The sequence below is a fragment of the Filicampus tigris genome, chromosome 9, assembly GCF_054856515.1.
Source record: "Filicampus tigris isolate MCC_2025a chromosome 9, RoL_Ftig_1.0, whole genome shotgun sequence".
NCBI classification, from domain to species: Eukaryota; Metazoa; Chordata; class Actinopteri; order Syngnathiformes; family Syngnathidae; genus Filicampus; species Filicampus tigris.
Window position 1 is genome coordinate 6,178,569 of NC_141225.1, and position 25,107 is coordinate 6,203,675.

General features: G+C 41.2%; 2 protein-coding genes across 4 annotated transcripts; one reads left to right on the forward strand and one right to left on the reverse strand.

The window, feature by feature from the left end:
* The first annotated feature begins 296 nt into the window (after positions 1-296).
* Positions 297-2,792, forward strand: LOC147141748 (uncharacterized). Of its 3 annotated transcripts, none has more exons than XR_015088155.1 (5): positions 297-390; positions 590-700; positions 833-885; positions 1,991-2,243; positions 2,337-2,792. XR_015088155.1 is itself a non-coding variant. In XM_086040987.1 (5 exons), exons 2-5 carry the CDS (start codon positions 640-642, stop codon positions 2,446-2,448), a joined length of 450 nt encoding a protein of 149 aa, XP_085897113.1. In that variant the 5' UTR covers positions 297-390; positions 590-639; the 3' UTR covers positions 2,449-2,792. The 3 variants fall into 3 exon arrangements, 2 of the variants coding, with proteins under 2 accessions (XP_085897113.1, XP_085897114.1); XM_086040987.1 differs by having other exon boundaries at positions 1,991-2,214; XM_086040988.1 differs by having other exon boundaries at positions 1,991-2,104.
* Positions 2,793-5,012: 2,220 nt separating this feature from the next.
* Positions 5,013-21,438, reverse strand: LOC147141749 (immunoglobulin-like and fibronectin type III domain-containing protein 1). The gene is made up of 22 exons (XM_086040308.1): positions 21,408-21,438; positions 18,323-18,445; positions 18,094-18,233; positions 17,572-17,671; positions 17,346-17,391; positions 17,079-17,274; positions 16,895-17,008; positions 16,658-16,820; positions 16,287-16,559; positions 14,285-14,638; positions 14,040-14,164; positions 13,802-13,943; positions 13,407-13,700; positions 13,039-13,338; positions 12,794-12,970; positions 12,606-12,734; positions 10,344-10,652; positions 8,254-8,339; positions 7,986-8,178; positions 7,608-7,904; positions 6,391-6,717; positions 5,013-5,026 (listed from the first exon to the last, which is right to left on the reverse strand). The coding sequence occupies exons 1-22, from the start codon at positions 21,436-21,438 to the stop codon at positions 5,013-5,015; spliced, it is 3,933 nt and encodes a 1,310-aa protein (XP_085896434.1).
* Between the last annotated feature and the right edge of the window lie 3,669 nt (positions 21,439-25,107).

Sequence of the window (25,107 nt, forward strand, 5' to 3'; positions counted from 1 at the left end):
AGGGCAAGGCATTAAACAATTAAACACCAGTCAGGATATTTACAGAGACTGAAGTGGGAATGAGTAGACGTGCACATTTATTTGGATGAGGAATGTCCCCAGTTTTTCGACCGACAACACGCCGTCCAATGGTATGTAACTGCTGTCATATCCTGCGTTATGGCCTCTTAATCTGTTCTCACAGTCTACAATAGATGAGTGTGGGAGGGGTCTCTCCGCCTCAGCACCTGCAATCAGCCCGACCACCTGTCTCCAATCATCAGTTGTAGTATTTAGGCTTGGCTCCGAACAAAGCAAGGTGCCGGAGTATTGTTTTGTGTGCTGTTTTGCTGCTTGCCATTCCCGCATTGACTCGATTGCAACCCAGGTCGTCGTCCAATAGAACTTAAGGTTTGTGTAGTTAAGTCCTACTCTGATTTTGTGTTTCTGTTTTTTTGTAGATAGCTCTGCTCGACTTTTGTTAGCGAACTGGCCTCATTTGTTTTTTCCTTCGCGTTAACGTTCCGTGATTGTAGCTTTTCTTTACTGTTATTTTCCTGTGCTGGAATAAAGCCTTTGTCACTGCTCTCAAACCCTCTTGTCTGCATAGTGATCCATTCCTGGAATGTAAGGCCAACCATAACAGAATACTCCGGCCAGATGGATCACGCAGAGGCAGAGAGGTTCCACCAGGTTTTGACCAGCCAGGGGGCGCTAGTGGGTCAGCACAACAGCACTCTAAAAGAGATTATGGAAGCCCTATCCTCACTGTCTTCTAGAGTGGATGCCCTTGGGTCATGTCTCGAGCAGGATTCGAATACTCGTCTCAGTGATGTTAATTCTGATTCCGCAGCTACCGAGTCCCCGGGTTGGCGCGAACCGGCTGTTCCTATTCCGGTCAACCAGGTAGCTGTGCTCATTTCCTGCACCGGTGTTCACTCGTATTTGATCAACAACCTCTTACGTATGTTAATGACTCTGCTAAAGTGGCCTTTATCATGAGCTTGCTTTGCTGACAAAGCAGCTACGTGGGCTGTGGCAATCAGCAACTGACGTCGGTCAGTACACACATCCTTGGCAACATTCCTTTCTGAGATGAAAAAGGTTTTTGATCATCCTATTAGAGGCAAGGAAGCTGGCAGTCAACTCTTGGATTTTTCTCAAGATAAACTGCCAGTGGCAGAGTACAGTACTATTTATTTTCGAATTCTTGCTGCCGAGAATGGGTTCGACGACGCGGCAATCTGCAGTATTTTTCGACACTGCGTCCGTGTGTGGATTATTGGGGTCTTAATGAAACTAAGATCAAAAATAAGTATCCTCTACCCCTGTTGGATTCGGCGTTCACCCCATTACATTCTACGACAATCTTCACTAAACTAGATTTGCGTACCGCATACCACCTGGTCCGTATTAGGGAGGGTGACAAGTGGAAAACGGCATTCAATACACAGATTGGATATTTTGAATATCTCGTCATGCCGTTTGGTTTGACTAACGCGCCTGCAGTATTTCAAAACCTCATCAACGATGTTTTGCACGACATGATTAATCAATTCTGCTTCGTGTATCTCGACGACATTTTGATTTTCTCCCGGAATATAGAGGAGCACCGCCAACACGTTAAGATAGTAGTTCAGCGATTACTTGAGAACAAATTGTTCGTCAAGGGAGAGAAGTGTGAATTTCATGCTATGTCAGTACAATTTTTGGGTTTCATAGTGGAAAAGGGTCGATTGCATGCCGATCAAGCCAAGGTCCAGGCTGTGGTTGATTGGCCCACTCTAACGTCTAGGAGGGAGTTACAAAGATTCTTGGGCTTTGCCAACTTCTATAGGAGGTTCATTTGCCATTTTAGCAATAAAACAGAACCGCTAACTAACCTTACATCTGTCAAAAGGCCTTTTGAGTGGATGCCAGATGCTGCGAGGGCGTTTGCTCACTTCAAGCATATGTTTACGACTGCGCCCGGTTCTCACGCATCCTAATCCCAAATCTCCTTTTGTTGTAGAGGTGGATTCCTCGGATTCAGGCGTGGGGGCCGTCCTGTCTCCAGACCAGAGGCTTCATCCCTGTGCTTTTTTTTCACGTCGCCTCACCCCCGCAGACAGTAATTATGACATCGGTAACCGCAAACTCCTGGCCATCTTCCTTGCGCTTCGGGAGTGGAGGCACTGGCTGGAGGGGGCGGCTAAGCCATTCCAAATCTTCACCGACCATAAGAACCTGGCTTGCGTAAGAACAGCCTGTAGGCTCAATGCTCGGTGGGCCTTGTTCTTGACCCGATTTGACTTTGTAATCACTTACCGCCCAGGCTCTCGGAACGTAAAACCTGATGCCCTGTCCCGTGTTTACAGACCTGCGAGTGAGGAGCCCGCCCCGGAAACAGTCGTTCCTGGGGCTCGAGTGGTGGGGGCTCTGCGACGGGAAGTGGAGACGAGGGTGGCTGACACATTAAGGACAGTATAGGTGCCTGTGGAGTGTCCCAAAGGGAAATTGTTTGTGCCGAGGGAATTGCGGTCGGAGGTGTTGCAGTGGGGGCATGAGTCAAGAGTGGCATGTCATCCTGGGATCAGTCGCACACAGTTCATTATCTCACAGAGGTTGTGGTGGCCTGGTCTCACCGCAGACATACGTGAATTTGTTGCTGCCTGCCCTGTCTGTGCCAGGAACAAGTCTTCCCATCAATCACCGGCGGGGATCCTTCATCCCCTGCCCATTCCGTCCCGTCCTTGGTCTCATGTTTCTCTGGACTTTCTCCCTGGTCTTCCGTCGTCTCAAGTCAACACCGTCATCCGCAGTGTGGTGGACCGGTTCTCCAAGATGGCCCATTTTATCCCTCTGCCCAGTTTGCCTTCGTAACTTGAGACAGCCAATTTGCTCGTGAAGAATGTGTTTCGCATCCACGGCATCCCAGTGGATCTGGTCTCTGACATTTCTGTCCATTGTCACGCTCACACGCTTTACTTTTGTCACACAAACATTTAATTTCTCACACAAACAAGAAGTACCACTTGAAAAAAAGTTTGGTCATTATTAAAAAAGGGGGCTGTTGTTTCGGCGCTCCCATTGTACATGTCAGTTACAGGTGCCCAAACCTGCTTCCCTTAAGAACGCGCACCACTGACTAAATGCGTAGTTGGAAATGGCTGTTGTTGTTGTTCTTTTTTTTTCATCTTTCACAGTTGACTCGTTAATTGTGCTTGAGCAGATGAGGTAGTGGATGGATGGCAGTGTGTGCAGGTAGGTACGCAAAGGCGTGTCGTGACGCACATGACGTTAGCTCCAAAAAGGTCCTGGAAGATGCTAAAAGGAAACGCATTTAGTGAGGCTTCCAAGCCACTGAGCAGGGCCGCCCTTACCAACGGGCTTACCTCGGCTTGAAGTCGGGGCCTATCAGAATTTATAAAAAAGATGTAGATTTTTCTGTCATTCACTTTACATTCCTGCCATGAATTGACCAAGCCGCAGGCAATTCTGTGCCACGGCGTAGTGGTAGAGACGGCCACTTGCTGCTGCAGTACACGAAGTCCACTCTAGGAGGCCTATCGGAAGGCATTACATTCAAAATTATTCTGTCATTTGAATACTCGTCAGTCAATAATGTCATCATGGCATCCGCGGAACAACCACACACCCGTACGATGTACTATGACAATGTTCAGCCAATTGTAGAGGAAGTTCTCGTTACATAGTTCCGGACGTCACGTGACTGATCGTATTTGTTCATTCAGACAAGCTAATAGGACCGTAGCTTGTGACACATCAGTCAATATCCTGTCCTAGTGAACACATATCACATCTCCTTTTGATAAAAATGACATGAGTGGACAGGTTGGAATATTACAGATGCGCCAGGTGTGCTTTTTCAAAGATGGCAGATGTAACTGGTCCTTGCGAAATTGTCTTGAAAGGTTACAAAGTTTGGGGTATGGGCCGTGTGGATTTAGAATTCCAGACCTTTAAGATTTTAGACAGGCATACTAGCAGGATCAACTAGACTGCTTCGGAGCTGCAGGTCTGGGTGGGCGGACTGTCTGCTGTGGTGGCGGCCGGACGGAATTCCCGTGGATACCGGGCGTCTCGGCCTCGCTATAGAATGGGCGCTCCGGATGGGGCGCTCACTTGCGCAACCCCGGCGCTGGAGAGCGATAGCTAATCCCGCGGGCCAGACGAGCCGTCACTCCAACGCCTACGGGCGATTTAATTGGATCTTCTTTTGGCATCCTGTAGAATGCTCGACCTATCTTTTGCTTCCTGTCTACCATTGTCAAAGTGTGGTGTTTCCTTAAATTAGTGGCAAGTTTTGTACCCTGCCAAAACGTCTTGTTTGTATTTGGCATTGTGGGATGCATGATGCCAGCGTCCGGAGCTCTATATTGTGTTTTGTATGTTTTTGTACTTTATTGCTTTTCACAGACTATTTTGATCTGAGCAAGTATTGTAGGCGCAAGAGTGCACCACGTGTGCTAATTTGGTTAAGGTTAGTACAGTAGTTGTTTGTTATATCAGTGCAATACTATTAAAATACGTAATTCATTTTTAATTAATTGTGATTATGATTACCATTATATAATACATTATATAAAAAAATATGAGTAATTCATTAATTCAAATGATTGGGAAATGCACTATTAAAAACTATTGTGTGAATCTTTTGATTTGTTGGCTATTCTATTTGTTAAAATGTATAAAACGTATAAAATTCATAAAAATGCAAGCTGATATATTTGTCAATGTTAAAAGCAAATGTTGTGTTCATGGCTGTAGGTGGAAGGTGATAAACCTACCGCAAATTTTTAGTAAAATGCCCAGCTCTGATGTATACATTTAAACACTGTTGCTGTAGGAACCGAATTCCGTCATACCAAAGACTCACTGTATTGCTAATGAGCAAAAACTGCTTAATAAAACGTTCTAACATCACACTTTAATGGTTTATCACAGCTAGAGAATACTGTGTCTTTGTCATAGCTGCGAATGACGACGTCACAACAACATTATTACTGTTGTTCTGCTGTAGTGTCTGTCGTTCATGGCCTTCTCTCTGTAAACGAACACAGAAAGAAAAACGTTTTAATAAAACCACATTTAATTAAACCACAATTACAACCACCCAATATCTACGAATATAGAGGGATCCCATGCATTTTTGGGTTTTATAGTTTTACCCCTGCGACAGACTTTAGACATTTTAACTTATTAAAACACATTCATTAAAAACAATGTAAACAAACATGTTTGAAATAATGTGGAATTTAGTGCCGTGTGCTGTCAATACCCCTAGATGGCAGTGACGTGTGATGAGGTTCATTACCGGTTCATTAATCTGCAATCGGATATACTGTAAATGAACCCAAAATAGAAGCTAAGCCTATATTCCAATTCGTCCCCCCCACTTCCAAAAACGACTTCGATCCGCCCCCCTCCCTCTCGCCCCCTCAACTCGTAAAGCAAGCACAGGTCTCCGGTGAAACAGAGGACATGTGCATGTCGGGCGGTTATGTCCTATTTCAACTAGTGATACATTTTGTTCAACAAGAATGTCAGAATTTGCACTTTTAAGTCAGTATTTCCTTTTCCTGAAGACAGACCTCCAACGCAACAAGGCAGATGAATCTTATAAATCCAACATATATATTTTTTTTCACTCACGTTAACACAGCATGTTTTACTGTACTTTGGTAAGGCTGGGAAGCGCAGGGAAGCACGCAACTCCTTCATTGTGGTCTTGAAAGCTCTAAATTCCCACTTTCAGTGGAACTTGAACACACTATAACTCAGTTGACGTGAGTCACTCTCACGCTGTAAAAAAAATTGTCTGCCTAAGGTAATAATTATTTTTTTTAAAAAGTATAATTTTCTCAACAAACATTTGTAGCCTACTTTATTTCTACTTAGCCAAATAGGCCAATCACGGCTCACCTGTTTTATGAAGCTGAGCCATGATTTGGTCATTATCTGAGCCCTGAGCAACTGTAATGTGACTTTGAATTTACACCAAGTGGCAAAATGGACACCCCCTGACATGGATAAAAACGGGTGGATTTTACTGCTTAACTCATATTCCACAAACACAATATTACTCAGAATGCCATGTTTCAACTAGTGCATAGAATATATTCTTGCAAAGAAAATTTTGGAGTCGACTTCCCTTTAAAAATGCATTATGCCACTTGCTGTCGCCTGAAAATGACATCACAAGTGTTGAAGGCTCGGGTAACAATCAATCACGTCCCACCTAATGTTCACAAGTTTAAAAAAAAAAAAAAAAAGAATCACTACAAAGCACAGCGTATAGTGGAGATTTCTGATTCAGACTAGTACACACGTTACGCAAACAAACTGTGCTATAGTGCGGTTGCAGTAGGTGAACTGCAATACTGTATAGCGGGTGAACATGATATTTACCTCTGACGTTCAACATCATGGAACACTCGGCAGACCCCAGTTGGTTCTTGACAGCAACTTTGTACACGCCGCTGTCGTTAGCGCCCACTCTCAGAATAAGCAGGGAGCAGACACCATATACGTTGGTGATGTAGTAGTTGCTGTTGACGCTCAGGTCCACGTCATCGTGGTACCAAGCCACGCGCGGTGCCGGGTCACCCTTGACCGCGCAGCTCATGTGACACTCATAGCCTTCCGGAGGCAAATGCCGCCTCAATGGTGTGATGAATGACGGTGCTGAGGCTAAGTCCACTGTTTTTCTTGGTGGTACATCCACCTTGAACCTTTCTGTAGTGCAAAGATAAAATGGCAAAGAAAGCTGAAATACTGATGACTTTGAAACTCCAGTGAAATCTCTGAAAGTTAAAGGCCCTCTTGAAGTTGTACAATTTAGAATTTGGAGACTTGGGGGAGATCATGTTTCTAAAGTATTATCAAAATTGGGTGATCAAATCGCCCACATACTTCACTCTGCAAATTGGTATAGCCTTGTCTGATAGCCTTGTCATAAGACGGCACCTTAGTAATAGGGTGCAATGGTTCATATATTCATATTCAGAGTTTTCTGGACAGGAGGAAACAGGAAATGTAATTGTCTAACGCTCTAGCAACAAGTCTACACCATGAACAAATGCCTTGTATCTCAGCCTCAAGTTAGTCGGCGTCATGGCTTACCTTACTGTACCAAATATGAATCGAATTGTGACTTTAAAACCAAAGAAATTACTAAACCTGTGAGTTTTGGCTAACCATTACACCTGATCATGACTTATTGAGCTGTGATAACTGTATTCTTCGGACTAGTTCATTGCGTCTTTCAATGGTCACATGTCGGGGCTGTTGTAACAGCGTACACTTACAAGTGAAAAAATTGTTTCAAAATTCAAACAAATTGGTGTTCAACCGACAAAACAGATTGTTTGACCAAGAGATTCCATTCTGTTTGGGGCACCACGTGAAACCTAAAATCCTTGTTATTCATGTTTTGAGGAATGTCTTACATTCAAATGTTATTTGCTGGGGTAAGACACAAAAACAAGAAAACAGTGATATGTGAAAGAAATGTATAAATGTATAAAAGTAAACTATGTTGATTATATTTGTAGGCGCGACCCAAATGAGGATAAGTGGTAGGAGAATGGATGGATGGAATGTATTTCATATGCGGCTGCGGTTACCTCTTTCCTTTTTGGTTTCAAACGCAGGTGACAAGGATGGCGCCGAAAGGCCCATGTCGTTTTTAGAAAACACCCTGAAGTGATATTGCCGCCCAGGCACAATGTCCACAACAGTAAACTTGTTGTTAAAGACGTTTTCTGCCAGCGTCATCCAAGTGTGCTTGAAGGAGTCCCGCTTGGATATGACATAGTGCAGCCTGTCGTCCTTTGTCTCGTCTGGAGAGGGCGCCCAGGACAAAGTGACTGTCCCTGGAACGTTCTGAGTCAGCTCCACAGGACCTGGAGGCTTGGGGTCATCTAGAATTTCAGTAAGTAGTTAAGCAATACTGATTTCTGTTTAAAACAGTTTATTTCTTTGTCAGTAATGCTGACATTTACCTGTTACCCTAATTTCCACATTGAAGCTCTCTTGGCCGACGAGATTCTTGACAATAACAGTGTAGACTCCAGAGTCGGAGCGCTCAGATGTAGGGATCAACATTTGAGAAGCTTTATCAGAGTTGGTGACTGTTACATGCTTGGGGACTAAACTACCGTCTTTCAACCAGGAGACTTCTGGAAAGGGTGATGCCTGTTAGACAAACATTCTTCTTAAAATTCACAGAAACTTACAAACCCACCATGACTCTGGGTTATTTTACAGTACCTCAAAAGGGATATTGAGGCGAACGGTGTTTCCTGATCTCACGACCACGAAGCTCTTTATGTTGCGATGTTTGAACTTTGGCTGTACTTCAGAAGTAAAAATAAAACTATGGTCAAATGATAGACTTGTTATTCACCTCCTAAAATAAGATTTTTATGAAAGACTTAGTGTTTTATAGATGGGTTAATGTCAGTATTTTGTAGTCATAAAGTGGAAGTCAACCCAAACAGATTTTTTTCAAGAATATGTCCTATGCAGGCCCACTAGTTGTAACAAGGCATTTTGATAAATATTGCGTTTGTGGAATAAGAGTTAATCCACCCGTTTTCAGCTATCTCCGGGTGCGGCCATTTTGTCACTCAGGTAACGACCAATCATAGCTCACCTGTTCTGAGCCCTGAAACACTGTGATGTCATTTTCAGTCGACAGAAGTAACAAAATGGCTGCCCCCTGAGATGGCTAAAAGCGGGTGGATTTTGTTGCTTAACTCATATTCCACAAACGCAATATTAATTCGAATACCTTGTCTCAACTAGTGGGCCTGCACAGAACATATTCTGGAAAAAAATACTTTTGGGTTGACTTCCACTTTAAATGGAGCAGTTACGCCACTTTTTTAAAATTGTGTGATCCTTTGAACCTCATTTCTGTCACACTGTGCTGGAATTGGTTCAACCACAGAGCAGAAGTACCACTTGTTTTGAATCCAGAAATTTCAATATAAAACCACACGAGCAGCGTGTATCAGTGTGTGAACATAACACACAGCTGGAACAAAATGAATTTTGGCTTTACTACGTGAGTGTCATGCTGTCAAAATGTTACCCAAGGTGCTGCAGTTTGTCAACCTCCTGACTTAATGATGCTGTAGATCAGAGCTGAAAGACTTTAGGAAAAGATTGGATTGTGATTGTTCTGACATATATTGCGTCTTTGATTCAATTCACGATGTTCTTCTATCTACAGTAACATTTACAAACGTGACAGAAAACTACATAAAGCAAACCTACTGCTTGCCGTCATACATGTATACATATGAAATTACTGTATTTATAATAGTGTATGTAAAAATACATTTGTTTAACCCATTAAGGACCGGAGCGCATAACTGCGTTTCGACCACTATAACCGGGTGCGCTGTTGTGTGTTTCTCCCTTTAAAGCCGGGAGAATGTATACGTCATTTTATTTTTTTTTAATCCAATTCTCAGTCTCTTAGCCAATGAAATGCATGGTTAAGGTATTTGATCGTAGACAATGATGATTTCAATGTCTTTGTAAGAGAATACAGCATGGTAATACAGCATGGTAATTACCACTCGTTTTTTTTTAAAATTAAAAATAGTGCTTCACTTGCATCTTCGATTGAAACAGTAAAGATTTATAAACTCGTGCCTGCGTGAAAGCCACACATCTAAGCTCTCAAATTCTTTTGGAAATATGTTTCTATATGTTACAGGGGCTGAGATATTAATTATTTTGTAGGTGGCGAAAATGTCAGGTTTTCAAGGGTGACTCCAAAGACGACCGTAGGTTTTTGAGAGATGTCTCACGAGGGGCTTCAGGCTTTAATGGGTTAACCCAAAATGTTTAATATTTTTTACTAATGCACATATTATGTGTACATAAGATTATATGTATGTATGTATGTATTTTCTCCATATTTTTACTAGAGATTTAATTGCTTCATATGGAGAATGAGGGTTTAGCAATATGGCCCGAAATTTTCATGGTATTAATTGAATCCCTTCCCAGTAATGGTGAGTGTAAAAGTGCAAATATCAAAATGGAAGTATTTCTGAATGGCTTATTTAAATGTGACTTTAAAATTGTCACTAAGTATCTTCCCTCTGCATCTCTTCATGCAAATTTTGCATTTCCATGTAAACGTCTACTTTTTGTTTAATGTAATGAAATCAATTCAACAAATAAAAAAGTATAATCCCTCTCCCGTCTGCTCTCGTGAACTTTTCATACTGTACCGTCCCAATTCCATGATAAAAAGTAAAATTGAATACCATCCCATAGGAATTCCCTCGGGATTCCCGAAAAAATAGAAACCCACTGTCATCCATCAAACCTATTCTTACCAGGAGGGGGCATGGCAATGATGTGATTGTCAAAGCCTTGAGGTTCTCCATCGCCTCCATAATTGGTAGCAACTACTCTCACCCAATAGGCAGCCATGGCCTTTAAGCCATGCACAGTGTAGGTGGTGGTAGTAATTGGGTTGCCGTTGCACCGGGTCCATTCTGGGCTTTCTATTGGTCTGATCTCCACGTAATACCCTTGGGCTTCATCTTGTGACCCTTTCACGTCCTTTGGCTTAGTCCAAGCGAGTGACAAGGTTATGTAGTCACTGGATGTTACTCTGAGGTCCGTGACTTTGCCTGGGGGTTCTTCAATGACAATAAAATAAGTTAAGGAGACTTTAAACAACATGCTATGTTAAAACGTAGGATTCTAGCTAGGGGTGGGCGATATGACGATATTAGATTGTTAAGGACTTTAACGTGTTGACGATCTCATAAAGCTGAAAGTTTGATCGTCCACAGGGGCACATTCTATACACTTTAGCTCTATGGCGGCTCAAAGCCGCTGACGCATACCCGACCAACCAATCACAGCATGCACAGTGCACCGTACGTGACACTCCCGCCTCCCTGTTTGTTTGGATAGCGGGAAGCCATAGTGGAAAGTCACCATGAAGCAGAGTTGGTCCCGCAAAGAAACTCCACATTAGGGCTGTGCAATTAATGGCAATTCAATTACGATTTTGAGTATTACACTCCACGAGTACAAAATTGGCATAATCGTAAAAAAATTATTATTAATACTAATTTTGAGTTGTTTTGAGGCATGCGCACACGAGTTATTCCGCCGCGCCGCCCTCTCCTAGCCAGCCAGCCTGCACCCCGCAAGTCACACTGAACACGCTCCTACTCAACGTTTTAACAGAGCAACAGACCTAAAAATGGCACAAGACCCGCCACAGGAACGACTTGTAAACAATCAAGGCAAGTCGAAATCGCTTATTTGGTTAAATTTTGGGTTTGCCGTCATTATATTGTAATACAATTTATATATGGCCTACTGTAATTTAGAAGTAGATTACGTACTAGTATGTAACAGTCAACATTTAAATTAGTTTGATCCAATCAGCATATTAAATTTATAATTTATCAGAAGCAAATTACTTTAACTTTGTTTATGATGCGTAAATATTACTTTAAAAACAAAACAAAAAAGGCTCCAGACCAAGGTGTAAATGTATAGATGAATACCATGTCTGTTATTCTGTCAGTATTGGCATTTTACTCCAAGCAGTTTACTACTTTGGCAATTTATAAGTGCATAGCAAGTTAACTCGTTTGTTTATACAAGGAAACCATACTTTAATTTCTACATTTGCACTTTAATTTTTTTTTTAATAATTCATTTATTAATGTTGTTGGGTCCAAAATAAACTTAAATTATTATAGCATTTCAAAGAATTTTGTAATTGTACATGTTTAAAGTTGTTCTTGTTTTGTATCAACAAATAAATAATCATTTGAATAATCGTGATCTCAATTATTACTAAAATAATCCTGATTCATATTTTTTTTCATAATCGAGCAGCCCTACTCCACATCCACAGTGTTTATTTGGTTTGGCTTTTCCTCGGAGGGCAAGGCGCAAACCAATTATTTGCAAAGTTTGCAGAGACTCGGTTCGGATGTCAGATGGCAACACGACGAACCTGTTTAATCACTTGTGGAGACAGCACCCAAAAAACTATGCCGCCAGACAAAGCAAACGGAGATCAGACACATGGTAGCCAGAGGCAGTCGCTAGCTCCAAGCTAACACAACTCACTGTAACACAGTCTTATAACAAGGGCGCTCCATATTAAAAAACAAGCAACCAGTGTAAAGAAGTAACTGAGGCAGTGACGTATTGTGGAAGTGGAAAACGAGGGGTTTAAAAGACTCTTCAAAGTACTAGACCCGCATTACGAGCTGTGTTTTTATGTTTATGTTATGTTACCTTTTATGCTTACGTTCACTGCAAATTTTGATTAAAAAATCGCACTATTCAAATTAAAACCTGTTCAGAAAGCTCAGCTGGCTTAAAATGTATTTTTTTTTCTTTTAGGGTTTTATATACATTTTAAATGTTTTGTAAGTTTAACATGAGGAAAATGGTCAAAAATGTGCAATTTAGTCCAAAAAAAACATGTAAAAAAAGAATCATGATAAACTCATGATTGTGATTTTATTTTTTTTAAATCGTGATATGATATTTTTGCCATATCGCCCACCACTAATTCTAGCTTTAAAAGCCATGAGAGTAATATGGCACAGGCATACTCATGGGATCTCTTGCAATTATGGTGTCGCACGGAGTGCTTGGATCCCCTGGACCCGATAGGTTGATTGCTGACACCCTGAATTCATACGCTGCCCCCTCAAAGACGTCTTTCACCTCATACTTGGAGTCTAGGGAAAAGTTTTTTTTTATTATTGGCACATTTTAGCCCATTAAATGAGTTACATACCATTTATTGGTCCTCCTTGGTTTACAAGGCTCCAGTAATTAGTGCCTTTCTTCCTCTTTTCCAAATTATAGCCCACTATTTTGGTGCCCCCAGTGTTGCACGGAGCACACCATGTCAGACTAATGCACTCTTTACAGACACGGACCACTTTAGGTGCTGAAAGGGCTCCCGGATAACCTGTAACAAAAGCTTTCTGGAGTTTTAACTGGTGATAATAGTGGCCAAGGCCCATATTAAAGACTTACGTAACACTCCGGCTGGTATGTCTTCTGTCTGCAGATAGTCACTAATACCCTCTGAGTTTCTGGCTCTGATCCGATAGCAGTATCTCCTTCCAGGTTCCACATTAGTGTCTTTGTAAACGGTAGTGCTGCCACTGACCTCGCCGAGATTGGACCATTTGTTACGTCCAACCTGCTGCCGTTCTATGATGTAGTTTGTGACTGGACATCCACCGTTATCCTTTGGTGGCTTCCATTTGAACCCAACGGATGTCACAGCACTCTCCATAATGTCCACGGGTCCTTGTGGTGGTGTGGGTTTGTCTGTAGATGGGATCATTATTGTGCTACCACCACCTCACATTACCATACCATAGATCTCTTTGACTCACCCATAACTATAAGTTTGGAAATTGCTTCTGTTGTACCAAATTTGTTCTTTATTTTTATTTTGACCTCGCCACTGTCTTTCCTTTGGCATTTTGTAAGGCGTAGTTTGCTCTCAGTGGCTGATTTTTCAATCCTCACATTGAGGGCAGGCAAAAGCTCATCATTGTCCTTGTTCCACCGAATGTTCGTCGGTTCTCCATCCGAGAATGTAAGCTTCCATTCCGCAGTCTCGCCTGCTTTTACAATCACTGGCTTTGTGAATTTTACAAGCGCACTTGCATCAATTTTTGGTGGATCTTTAAGGTGAGGAGGAAAGATGTTGCTTTTAGACATCCGAAACCAAGACCCTTCCACCCCAAAAAATGATTTAGCTGTGTAGTGTACTTTTAATTCTAACCTTGAATATTCAATGTGGCTTCTGATTTACGTCCATCTGACTCAAAGCGATACACACCCAAATCCCCTTTTTTACAGCAGTCAATTATCAATTTGTGATAGGCTCCTTCTTTAATAATGCTGACACCATCTTCATTGGTGAGCTGGTCAGATGAAAAAGGAATTACTCTCAATATTTACAAGCAGCAGTAAAAGGTATTTAATCATTTACCACGATGTTTCTGGAACATGTTACTCACCAGTTTTCCATTTTTGTACCACCTTCCCTCAGATTTCTCAGTGCTTAATTTACAATAAAGTTCTGCCCGTCCACCAGTAATAGTTGTGGTATCTGACAACCCACTGACAAACTGAACACCTTGATCTGTGAAAGTAAGAACCAGGAGAGGCAAAATCAGAATCATGGAAAGAGAATGTATATGTCCTCTATGAACCATCAGACCTAAGCATTAGATTGTAAAAAAAAAAAGAAAAAAGTCTATACCTTTTGCTGCATCTGAGACTGCTCGGCCTGTTCGTAATCGTCTTGTTCCTGCATCAACCATCTGGCTTTCATCTTTTCTGCCTCCCAGGAGGTTGTTATGGTTCTCGCCTTTTCCCTCATCATGGCCCCCATCAGTTTTCCCGCCACAGCCGTAATCAGACCTGTCAGCCTTGGTTATATCAGTCTTTCCACTAGAATCATCATCCACTCCAGCGCCGATCTTCCCACTAGACTCATCTTTTTCCTGTGCGTCTTCTGTCTCCACTTGTAGTTTCTGCCCCAAAGCCAATTTAGTCAGGTCATGCTGATGCTCAGGTTTCTTGTGCTGAATACCTTTATGGGCCTTTGGATCGGCTACATTAAAATCAAAACAAAGATGTTGGGATTGACGTTGGGATTGAGTGTCATCATAAAGTAGTAATGCAAAATTTTCATTAGAAATCAACAATATTTCTATTAGAGTTGTCCCGATCTGATCACAGGTTTGGAAATCAAGACCGCTAATCTAATTTTCAGATGATCAGTATTGGCTGAAAAAGATTGGCTTTTTATTTTATTATTATTTTTTTTAACAGAGCATGCTGTGGAATATGTGCTTGTAGATGCAAATAACAACAATCAAACGAATATATGTTCTGCTGTAGACTGTAGTGTTACTTTATTATGTCCCTTCCCAGGCCCCTGCACAGTAACAGTACAGCAGAGGCGCTTTCCATTACAGGCTCCAGAATGGCCTGGACCCCTCTGCTTGGCCTGGCCTGGGCTTTGGTGCTTTTCTGTTACAACCGGCACCAATCAATTGAGCCGGGATTCGGGTGGAGTCAACTGAACTATGCAAGCCTCCACTGCACACTTATAGTGTGCAGGCTTCTGCCACAAGATTTTACAGGTGGTTGAGTCTCTGCCACTGGTTTTATGGTGATTGAAAATATGAATTGCAGTTTTTACCATACCATACCATACCATTTTTGGACTTCTGAGGTTTTCATCCGACAGCGCCGATATTAGAGAGATAGAGAGATATTTGGCATTTTGGCGATTATCAGCATCAGCCTTTTTTATTCATTTTAAGGCCGATAAATTAAAAGCTGGTTCATTGCGGCTTGCTGCGGCATGGTTCTCTCTCTGGCTCTCTGTGCTGATCAACTGGCCCTACCTCCAAAGCAGATTGGTCCGCCCACAGCACCATCTGATTGGTTTCTTGTGCAGTGTGGGTAACAGCCAATCATCTTAAAGCTGCCTGTGTGTTTGTCTCTCTCTCTCTCTCTCTCCCTCTCTAGAGCAGCACATCACACTGAGCACAGCACTTGCTACTTGAGTACCACGGCACAGGAGAAATTCAAGCTATTAAACAGACTTTGAGGAAATGTTAATAAATGTCAGTCTACTAAAACTGACAACCACTTGTAACATTACTATGAGCCCTTCTATGTCTTATAAACACAAGGGGCAGTTCTGCTTGTCACGGTAAAATGTCTGATTGCCTTGAAGCTAAGTGCGTATCCGTTGAAAAACCATATCTCTAGCCGATATAATTTTATTTTAATATTTCGAGATCACAATGATCTTACAATTTACAACTATTATTAAAAAAAAAACAAGCACAAACTAAATACTTTGTTTAGATACTGTCCAGTTTTGGTGTTGCTGGCATCAGGCGTGTCAGCAGGCAGCCGACATTGTACAAGAGTTTTAAGAGCGGCAGATGAGCAAATGTGAAGCCTTTAAATGACTTACCTTCATATAGAAGTCTAAAGAGTCCGGATAATTTTGTGACAAGCAACATTTTGCCCCTCTGTTTGCATTTGATGAAACAATAGTGTTTGTAGTTGAGCGGTGTCTCACAGTCATGCTTGTGTGTGTGTCGTAATTCTTATTGCATTGCCAAGGTATTAGATCGGACTCAGTATCGGCCGATACTGAAAACCAAGTGACGCGACAGCTTTGGGTCCAAACAAACGTGATCAGGACATCCCTAATTTGTGTAAAGCAAATGTCCCACCTTCCACCATAAGAGATGCACTGCATGACGTAGTGCCGGCAATAGCGTAATATGCTCCATTATCAGCCTCATCGCAGTTTTTAATTGTTAACGTATGTATCAGTTTGTCTTCAGAGACGCTTATATTGTATTTGTCACTATGTTCAAGTGACAAATCTGGCGTTGACCACGTTATTCTGTTGAGGGGTGTTGACAAGACACACTGAAAAGAGGCATCTTTGTTTTCCAAGGCCTTCACATTATTAATCTTTTTTGCAAACTCCACTGCAGGCACTAAAGACAGAGGAAGCACATAGGCAGAGGAGATGCATAACAAGGTTGCAGTGGTAGCTTTTCTTTACCGATAAATCGCTACAATGGGAATTCCATACCTTGGAAGTCAGTAGTAAGAACAGTTGTCTCTCCAACATCAACCTGATACAAACCAGCGTCCTCTGGCTGGGGATCTTTGATGCTGAAACAATACTTGTTTCCACGTTTCTGCAGGCTATGCTTCGAGTTTCCATTGCTGCCATATTGGACTATGGAACCGTCCTTGTCAAGCAAAGAGGTGATGTACAAATGAGTAACTACTATTTATTGTGAATTTGGCTACATTCATAACTCACCTTGTACAGATAAATAGTGCTGTTAGGATCCAGTAAGGCCATTTCAAAGCTGAATTCTGCCTTTCCGTTAGGTTTCACTTCAATTTGTTTCACATTTCCGAGATTTTCAACAACCTTGAGATGAAAGATCACGTTGTGAATTGGCTGACAATAGATATCGACAATTATTGTTAGAATGAAGTACCTTTGCCTGTTCATCTTCTCTTTCCTTTTTCATCTGATTCAATCTTTTCAACAACCAGCGGAAGTCTGTAACCCCAAAGTCCAAGCATATTCTTTGATAGTCCTTCTTTGGTGCACTGAGGAGCACTTCCCAGAGTTTAGGATCAAGTTCTCCCTCTTTCTTTGGTGGCAGTTGTTTTTTCTTGGTGACAACAACGCTGGACAAAAAGAATTGGCGCACTGTTGGTTACGGCCAACTGCTTACAATGAATCTTTGTCTCAAACCTACGTTTTCTTGAGCATCGCTCTGAAATCCTGTGGCGCTTGCTCCGTTCCTGAAAGAGAACCACTGACAAGTAAAAAATGCAAAGTACCAAACCAAAGCTACCTTTAGCATCTCAGTGGTAATGTAAATCCTAAATCTGTGTATTGATCTGTGTGTCCTAACTTGAATACGCAAAGCTCTTTTGACAATTGCTGAAGAGTCAATACTGAAGAGTAAGTTTGCGTCTCACCTTTAATAACATTGAGGGTGGTGGAGCAAACAGCTGTTCCATATTCATTGGTGGCAAAGCATTTGTACGTGTCGGCAAGGTCTGCTTTTGCTTTTGGTATCTGCATGCAGAGTGCATCAACAGTATGGATTAAGAGACAGTCCCCTCCAAAAGTATTGGAACGGCAAGCTTAATTCCTTTGTTTTTGTTGTGTACCGAAGACATTTGGGTTTCACACCAAAAGAGGTATAGGAGACAAACGTTGAGAATTGCAGCTTTTATTTTATGGTATTTACACCAAGATATGTTATAGAACTTAGGACAGAACACCTCCTGAGTTGTTTAACGCATCTAAATGTAAATACCATGAAATAAAAGCTGGAATTCTGAACTTTTGTCTCATATTATGAAATCCAAATATCTTCCGTGTATAGTTCCAATACTTTTGGGGGGGACTGTACTATGTACTGCGCATGATTGTCTGTAATTAAATACAAAGCCATATTTTGTGTGGGTTGCAAGGTCTATGCTTTCATATCTCACCTCAAGGATGTGTTGTTTGGTTTTTTCGTCATATCTAATCTTGTACTTCTCAGCGTCATTGACATCGCCCTTGTTTCGTCCCCATGTGACACTCGGTGTCGGCTCGCCACTGACGATTGCTTTGAAAAAAGCTCTTCTCCCTTGCGGAAAAAAAATAAATTATAATGACGTACTGTACCTCTCAAAATGATTATAATGTCATGTTTGCCATTTTCGCTTGTTTCTATACCTTCATTGACTGTCATGGCTATCGGCTTCCGGGCAAAGTCAGGTGTTGATTTTCCTACCGGAACGTACTGGACGACCTGAGTAATCATGACGCCCTGAACCCTGGAGCTCCTTGTGATTGCCACTAACAGACAAAGAAGATTAGTCTGCAGTTTAATAGGTAGATGATGGCGTGATGCATTAATATACAGTAAGCGTATGAAAAACCAAAAACAAAGTATAGGGTCCTTGGTTTACGGCGACCTTGCAAGTTATTAATTGTTATAGTAGTTCAATCAAACCAATGAATTGGAGTCTATTAAGCAATGCAATCATCAATCAGAATCTGTTAAACCAAATACAAATATGTCCACTTCAAACATTGTCAATGGTACATTTTCAACATCCAGCCATTTCTGATTGCAGTTATATTGTAGTTACACAAGATGGCGCCTTTTCTTTTCAGTTGGGCAGCATTACAGACCCTTTGTCCAAAAGCCAACAAATGAGCACTATGGGTATATGAGTCAGTAAGGCCAAATCAATGAGCTGTGTAAGTAACCTGGTGCGTTTGTATGATTAAATTATACTTGAAAATTTCATAACATTTATGAGCCAGTGCATTTGATAGTATTTTTAGATACTACTGAAAAAGTGACAGAAGCTTACATGTTGTAGTTGGCACAAAATGACTGAGAGCCATTTAAGTTAAATGGCAATGTGAGACAGATTTGAGTCATTTGACTATATGAAGATGACTCAACAGAAGCTTCATACAGCAGGTGTTGAAATAAACACCATCTGTTGCTGTATGGGGGAAGGCTTGACACCTGGCACCTGAACTTTGCCAATGAATTAGTCAGGGTAAAATGATGTTTAATTGATAAATCAGTTCTATAATACATAGATAATACTAATATAGATCTGTAATACTGTCAACCATCTGAATGGAGGAATAAGGACTTTAAAATTTAATTTAATTGACATTGTAGATCTTATTGTACCTTAGGCAGTGTTTAAAAATGTATAAACTATTTTCCCATAAGAAATTATGTCAAGCAAATTCAACTCTCACCACAAAACCTTTAACCGTCCAGAAATTTTTTTAGATAGAATTAGGATATAGAAATAGATAGATATATTATATTTTAATATACAGTATACATGAGTTGATATTCTAATTAGTATTGCACTGGTAGAATAAGAATTACTAAACAGATTAATCCACCTGTTTTCACCCATCTCAGGGTCAGCCATTCTACTGTCCTCTGCTGTCGATTGAAATTGACATCCAAGTGTCCTCTGCCTCGCGTTGCGAACGTCATGGCTTACCTGTTTTCTGGTTTGGTTAGGTGACGTTTGTAATGCGTGCTGAAGGCACTTGTGTGTCTAATTCAGTCGACAGCATAGGGCGGTTGAATAAGAAAATGGCTGCCCCGTGAAATGGAGGAAAATGGGTGAATTAATCGTTCCTGGCAGGCCCACTAGTTGAAACGCACTATTCTGATTAGTATTGCGTTTGTGGAATGAGTTAATCAGCAAAATCCAAATGACCTAATGACCAATCACGGCTCAGCTTCACAAAACAGGTCAGCCGTGATTGGTCGCTACCTGAGCCCTGAGCAGTTGTGATGTCATTTTCAGTCGACGTAAGTGACAAAATGGCCTCCCCCGGAGATGGCTAAAAACGGGTGCATTAACTCTTATTCCACAAAGGCAATGCCGGTATTTATTAGAATGCCTTGTTTCAACTAGTGGGCTTGCATAAAACATATTCTTGACAAAAAAAGTTTTTGGTTGACTTTTACTTTAAGTCAACAAACTTGCACATGTTTAACTTGTGTTAAGCAAACTGGACCAAATGTATGTTCCCAAATGACACAGACTTATTTTCTGTTGTACTTTTACGACGTCGCCACATTCAGTTATCACCCAGAGAAGGTATGTGTTAATACTAATAATGACATAATCATCGGGTGTCTTTGTCGACAATGCAGAGTGACAGGAGAAAAGGTTTCCTCCATTCAGCAGTGCAAAACGAGTGAAATTGCTTTGACAATGTGAAGACGCAGCTCCAAAGTGAACTTCAAAGAGAAACCAGAGCCTCCTGCTTTCTCTGAAGTCACACATTAACACGCACATCCCAAGGTTGTCTTATTATTTTACCATTACCATTGAGAGTTTCTGCGAGATTACACGTTCGTCATCACATTTTTCGGCAGCGGCTCGCCTCCCGTCAGAGGGCATACGCGTTGAATATTCATCAAACCCAATGCGTCATCTCTCCAGGGGGTGCTAGCTGCTGCTGTGCACTTATATCATTCGAATGCAGGCATGACTTGCGGTAAGCGTGTTCCTCGAGCGCTGATTCACACTAATCCGAAGTCTGCAAGGACGGCGGGCGCTCGTTTAGTTCTGCATACCAAACGGCATTCTTTTGATTTGGACTTCCAGTGAGCTCGAAAAGCCATGAGAATTGGTTGGCTGTATCAGGCTGATATCCAATGTGATTCCACTAATGCGGGTATCTGGAGTCACTTTTTCTGTTTGCAGGTTGACTTGTCAGTGAAATACAACCTAATTTTCTTCCTTTAGGATAGGACAGACAGTATTGAATAGAATTGAAGAATAAGGAGACGTAGCAGAAGTTTAGGTGCTTTTCAAAGAATTATGGTGCGATTTTTAATGTGGTCCCATCAAATATAATTGATCATAAAGACATTGGATGAATTACTAATGATAACAGTAACAAAAGTAGGGCCAACAGCCTAAATTCAGTGAAACTTCATATCGTCAGCCTCTTAGAATAATGTACCGTAAGGCATATTTTGGCAAAATGTATGTTTTCGCCTTGCGAACGTCATATGAACAAAACTAGAAAACAGGTGAACTGTGGCAGTCAGTGTTTTAAGACATGATTTGTGCAGTTAATGAAGGGCTTTTGATGGCAACTGAATAGAAAAAAACATGTTGAAATAAGAACAATCAGCATGTTTGATTGGATTGTGTTCAACTTTGCATGTTTTAGTGCTTTTATGCTTTTACATCATTGGGAATTTCCATTAAAACAATCTAGTGCACTCTAAAATATAGGCACCAAATCTTACCTTTTAGTGGCTCCTTGGTTTTTAAACTCATTGCCTCAGTGTATCTGTGAAAAAAGGAACACATTATCAAATGTGTAGGAATAATGTTTTTGTAACAATTATTTTATTTACAGAACCCCTAATAATAAAACTGAAAATACATAAGGGAGTGAAAAAACATCAGGAAGGAACCCCGAAACACTGTCAACAAGCCACAAAAAACCCATCCTAATTTTAGAAAACTTACTGTTAACTGTACACAAATATTTACACTCGCATGCCTGTCACATGACTAAACATGAACATTCTGTAGCCATGGGGGTGCTAAAAACGGGGTCATGGGCCACAAAGGTTTGTGAGGCCAAGACTTTTGAAGCTTTTGCCATCTTTGTGTACCACATGTGGCAAGCTATGATATCAGCTTGTGAAAGCGGGGGATGCCTGAACGCGCCAGGACACCGTAAATGTGGAATATGAAACCCTCGCTGAGCGGACCACCAAGATCCCTTGGAGTCAAGTGGCTGCTCCAGTGGAGTGAAGCGAACAGGCTGGAAGCTGACTGTCTTCAATAAACAGTTATGCCCCTGCCCATTTATTTTATGACACCATTTTACACTCACTTCCTTTGGAATACATAGTTGTTGAACACCAGCAACAGAAACAGGAGATTCACTAGAATATTTTACATAAAGTAAGATAAATGATCCAAGACCTGAGGCTGTATCACTGTAACGGGGAAATGACTAATATTGAAACTTCCAACATCCCAAAGTTTTCACGGGAAAAAATCCCTCAAAAGAAACTTGTTGTTCATCTCCGCAAAGTTTGAACACAGGTAGCTGGACTCTTGTTTGTTAAAGGTGTCTCACTTTTAATCCAAAATGCTTTTTCAGTTCTAAGGCAGTTGAAAGAGGATAACGATCTAAAACAAACAGGAAGAGTACAGTCGCCTCGACTCTAATTTTACCGATTACCATCACCTGAATGACTGTGTATCTACATACTGTAGATGTTGGGAGCTCATACCGCTGTCACTCGAGATGTCAGCACTGCCACTAAGACCACTAGTATTGCTCTGCAAGCATCCTCTTGTTGCTGTTGGTTTGGCATCCTTACAGACTGATTACGGTAGTTTTACTTTGTTAGTTTTACCCAATTGTCTTTGTACTGATATCACTAAGTTAGAACAACTCTTGTTGTATTGTATGCACATTGCACAGTTAAGAGCTTCAACGCTACTTTATTTCAAACTTGTTTTGATGTCAGTGTTGGATGCCAATTGTGAGTAATCAAAGTCCAAAGTGTTTTTAGTGTGTGTGTGTGTGGGGGGGGGGGGGGGGGGGGGGGGTCTTATCGTTACAGTGGCCCACTGGCATTTTTCATTTTTATTTAATTCACCATAACAGGCTGTAGTTAATGGAAAATGTATACAATCAGGAATTAATTATTGAACAGTCTTATTTAAATTAACTCGGCATTCTAACTCATCTTTAAGCCTATTTAGGTCTCCTTGATATTTTTAAGTGATTTGAACTCAAAGATTTGATAAAGGTTGTCATACGTGAACATTTACAATCGAGCAGGAATTTGAAATGAAGGCTTCAAAAAGTCACACAGGAAGATGATCATCTCCTGCTCAGTTATTTGTTAATCACTGGGAACTACTCACTAAAAAAACCCAGTTGTCATCACAAATATCTATATACTATTATTGGAGGATCTCCAATGTGTCCAAGAAAATATGTCATAGTTGCAGTAAAAATGTTTTGTTTACTTAGACTATTAACATAACTGTGCATTAACCGGTCGCTGTTTAATTCTAGTAGTTAGCAAAACCCGGGTTTAAAAAAAGGAAGTGATATTTTAAAAAATCCCACGTTCATTCTTCAAAATATACTTTAGCCCAATGCTTTCCTGTTCTTTAGTTTAATATTCAATAGCATTAATTTTGAGATATTTTCTAAATATAATTCACTGAGAATAAGAATTCATCATGACTTACTTTCAACGCTTGGTTGTCTTTGTTGAACCGTCCGTCAGCCAGTCTGTTTTCTTGTCTTTATCTAACGTCAAGGGTGATGGTGCCCCTTTTTGTTGGCTCATAAAAGGCTGAAATCCCTACTTGGTTGACATGTAGTTGGTAAAAAGCCATTTTACAGCAGTAGTGAAGGGCGGTGGTTTCTTTTGCACACTCTAATAAAAGCAATAGCCTCACTTTGGACTGGAAACATAATCATGACTTAATCTGCTATTGGCCGCATTCGATGAACAATATACACTCCTAACGATGACAAAATGAAACCTCTGATGACAGGAGTTTTACAATTTGGACAGATTGATGATATTTGGCAGTATGTCATTCATGCATTTGAGCGTCATATTCCTCTGATGCCAACGGCATTCGTCCGCCTCTACTGTAACTTTCCACAAAGCATTGATCCCGAGTGTTCATACTGGCAGAATTGCAGTGTCCTTGTAATGCGATCTTTCTACTTAGGACTTTAAAGGCTGACAAACATTAACATGAGCCATTTAGTCACACTCAAAAGTGTCCATGAAAAATCTCACAGCATCTGCTTTCTGTCAGGCAGGTCATGCAGCGTTATAAAAAGATGACAACTCATGGGTGCAACTGTGTTGAGCATGACTGGGGATTCATATTGTCTGGGGTCAAGCTCATCCAGAATGCTTGAATGGTCACCCCCATATCCAAAGGTACTCCATGGCTAAAATAAAAGCCCTAATGTCTGCAACAGGGTCTCTCGATGACCAATAACAAAATTGAAGTTTAGATGGTCTGGTTGCTCCTTTTAAAAGGTTATATGATGGATACCGTGCAAAACAGTATTTAGGGAACGTAACCAAAGAGGATCTAATGGTCATGGTGTGGTAAATATGGAAAGGCAATAAAAAATGGCCGGACAGTTCTTAAGCCTTAATAATGCCCCATGATCTAAAGGTTTCACATGTCCATACATACCACCCACATAAAAATACAACAGTATGTTGTAACCACCTGTTGAATTTTGTCAATGAAGAATACAGTGGAACCTCTTAATTTGAATGTCTCTTAAACCATACAATCTGGATGACATTCCAGAGAGAAAAACACTTTCAAAGTCTTGCAGAACTTGGAGAGGATTGAAGCAATGTCCTCCTGACTGACCTCCACATATCTCAGTAGACTTCAGCACATCTTGGTGGAAAACCACATATTTCGCCGGACTATAGTAGATCTCACAAGACTTCCTTTTATCTAAAAGTTACCCTCTAAATGGGGAGTGCAACTTGTTTTTCCGTCTGTTTTTTTGTTTTTGTTTACCCCTTTCAATAGTAAAACAATTTGAAGTCATGCTCCAGCCACATTTGGTGGCATACTGTAAGCATAACATTCATTCATTCATTCATTCATTCATTCATTATCCATACCGCTTATCCCCACAAGGGTTGCGGGCGTGCTGGAGCCTATCCCAGCTGTCTTTGGGCAGTAGGCGAGGGACACCCTGAATTGGTTGCCAGCCAATCGCAGGGCACACAGAGACAAACATCCGCACTCACAATCACACCTAGGGGCAATTTAGAGTGTCCAATCAACTTACCATGCATGTTTTTGGAATGTGGGAGGAAACCGTAGGACCCGGAGGAAACCCACGCAGGCACGAGGAGAACATGCAAACTCCACACAGGGAGGCCGGAGCTGGGATCGAACCCACGACCTCTG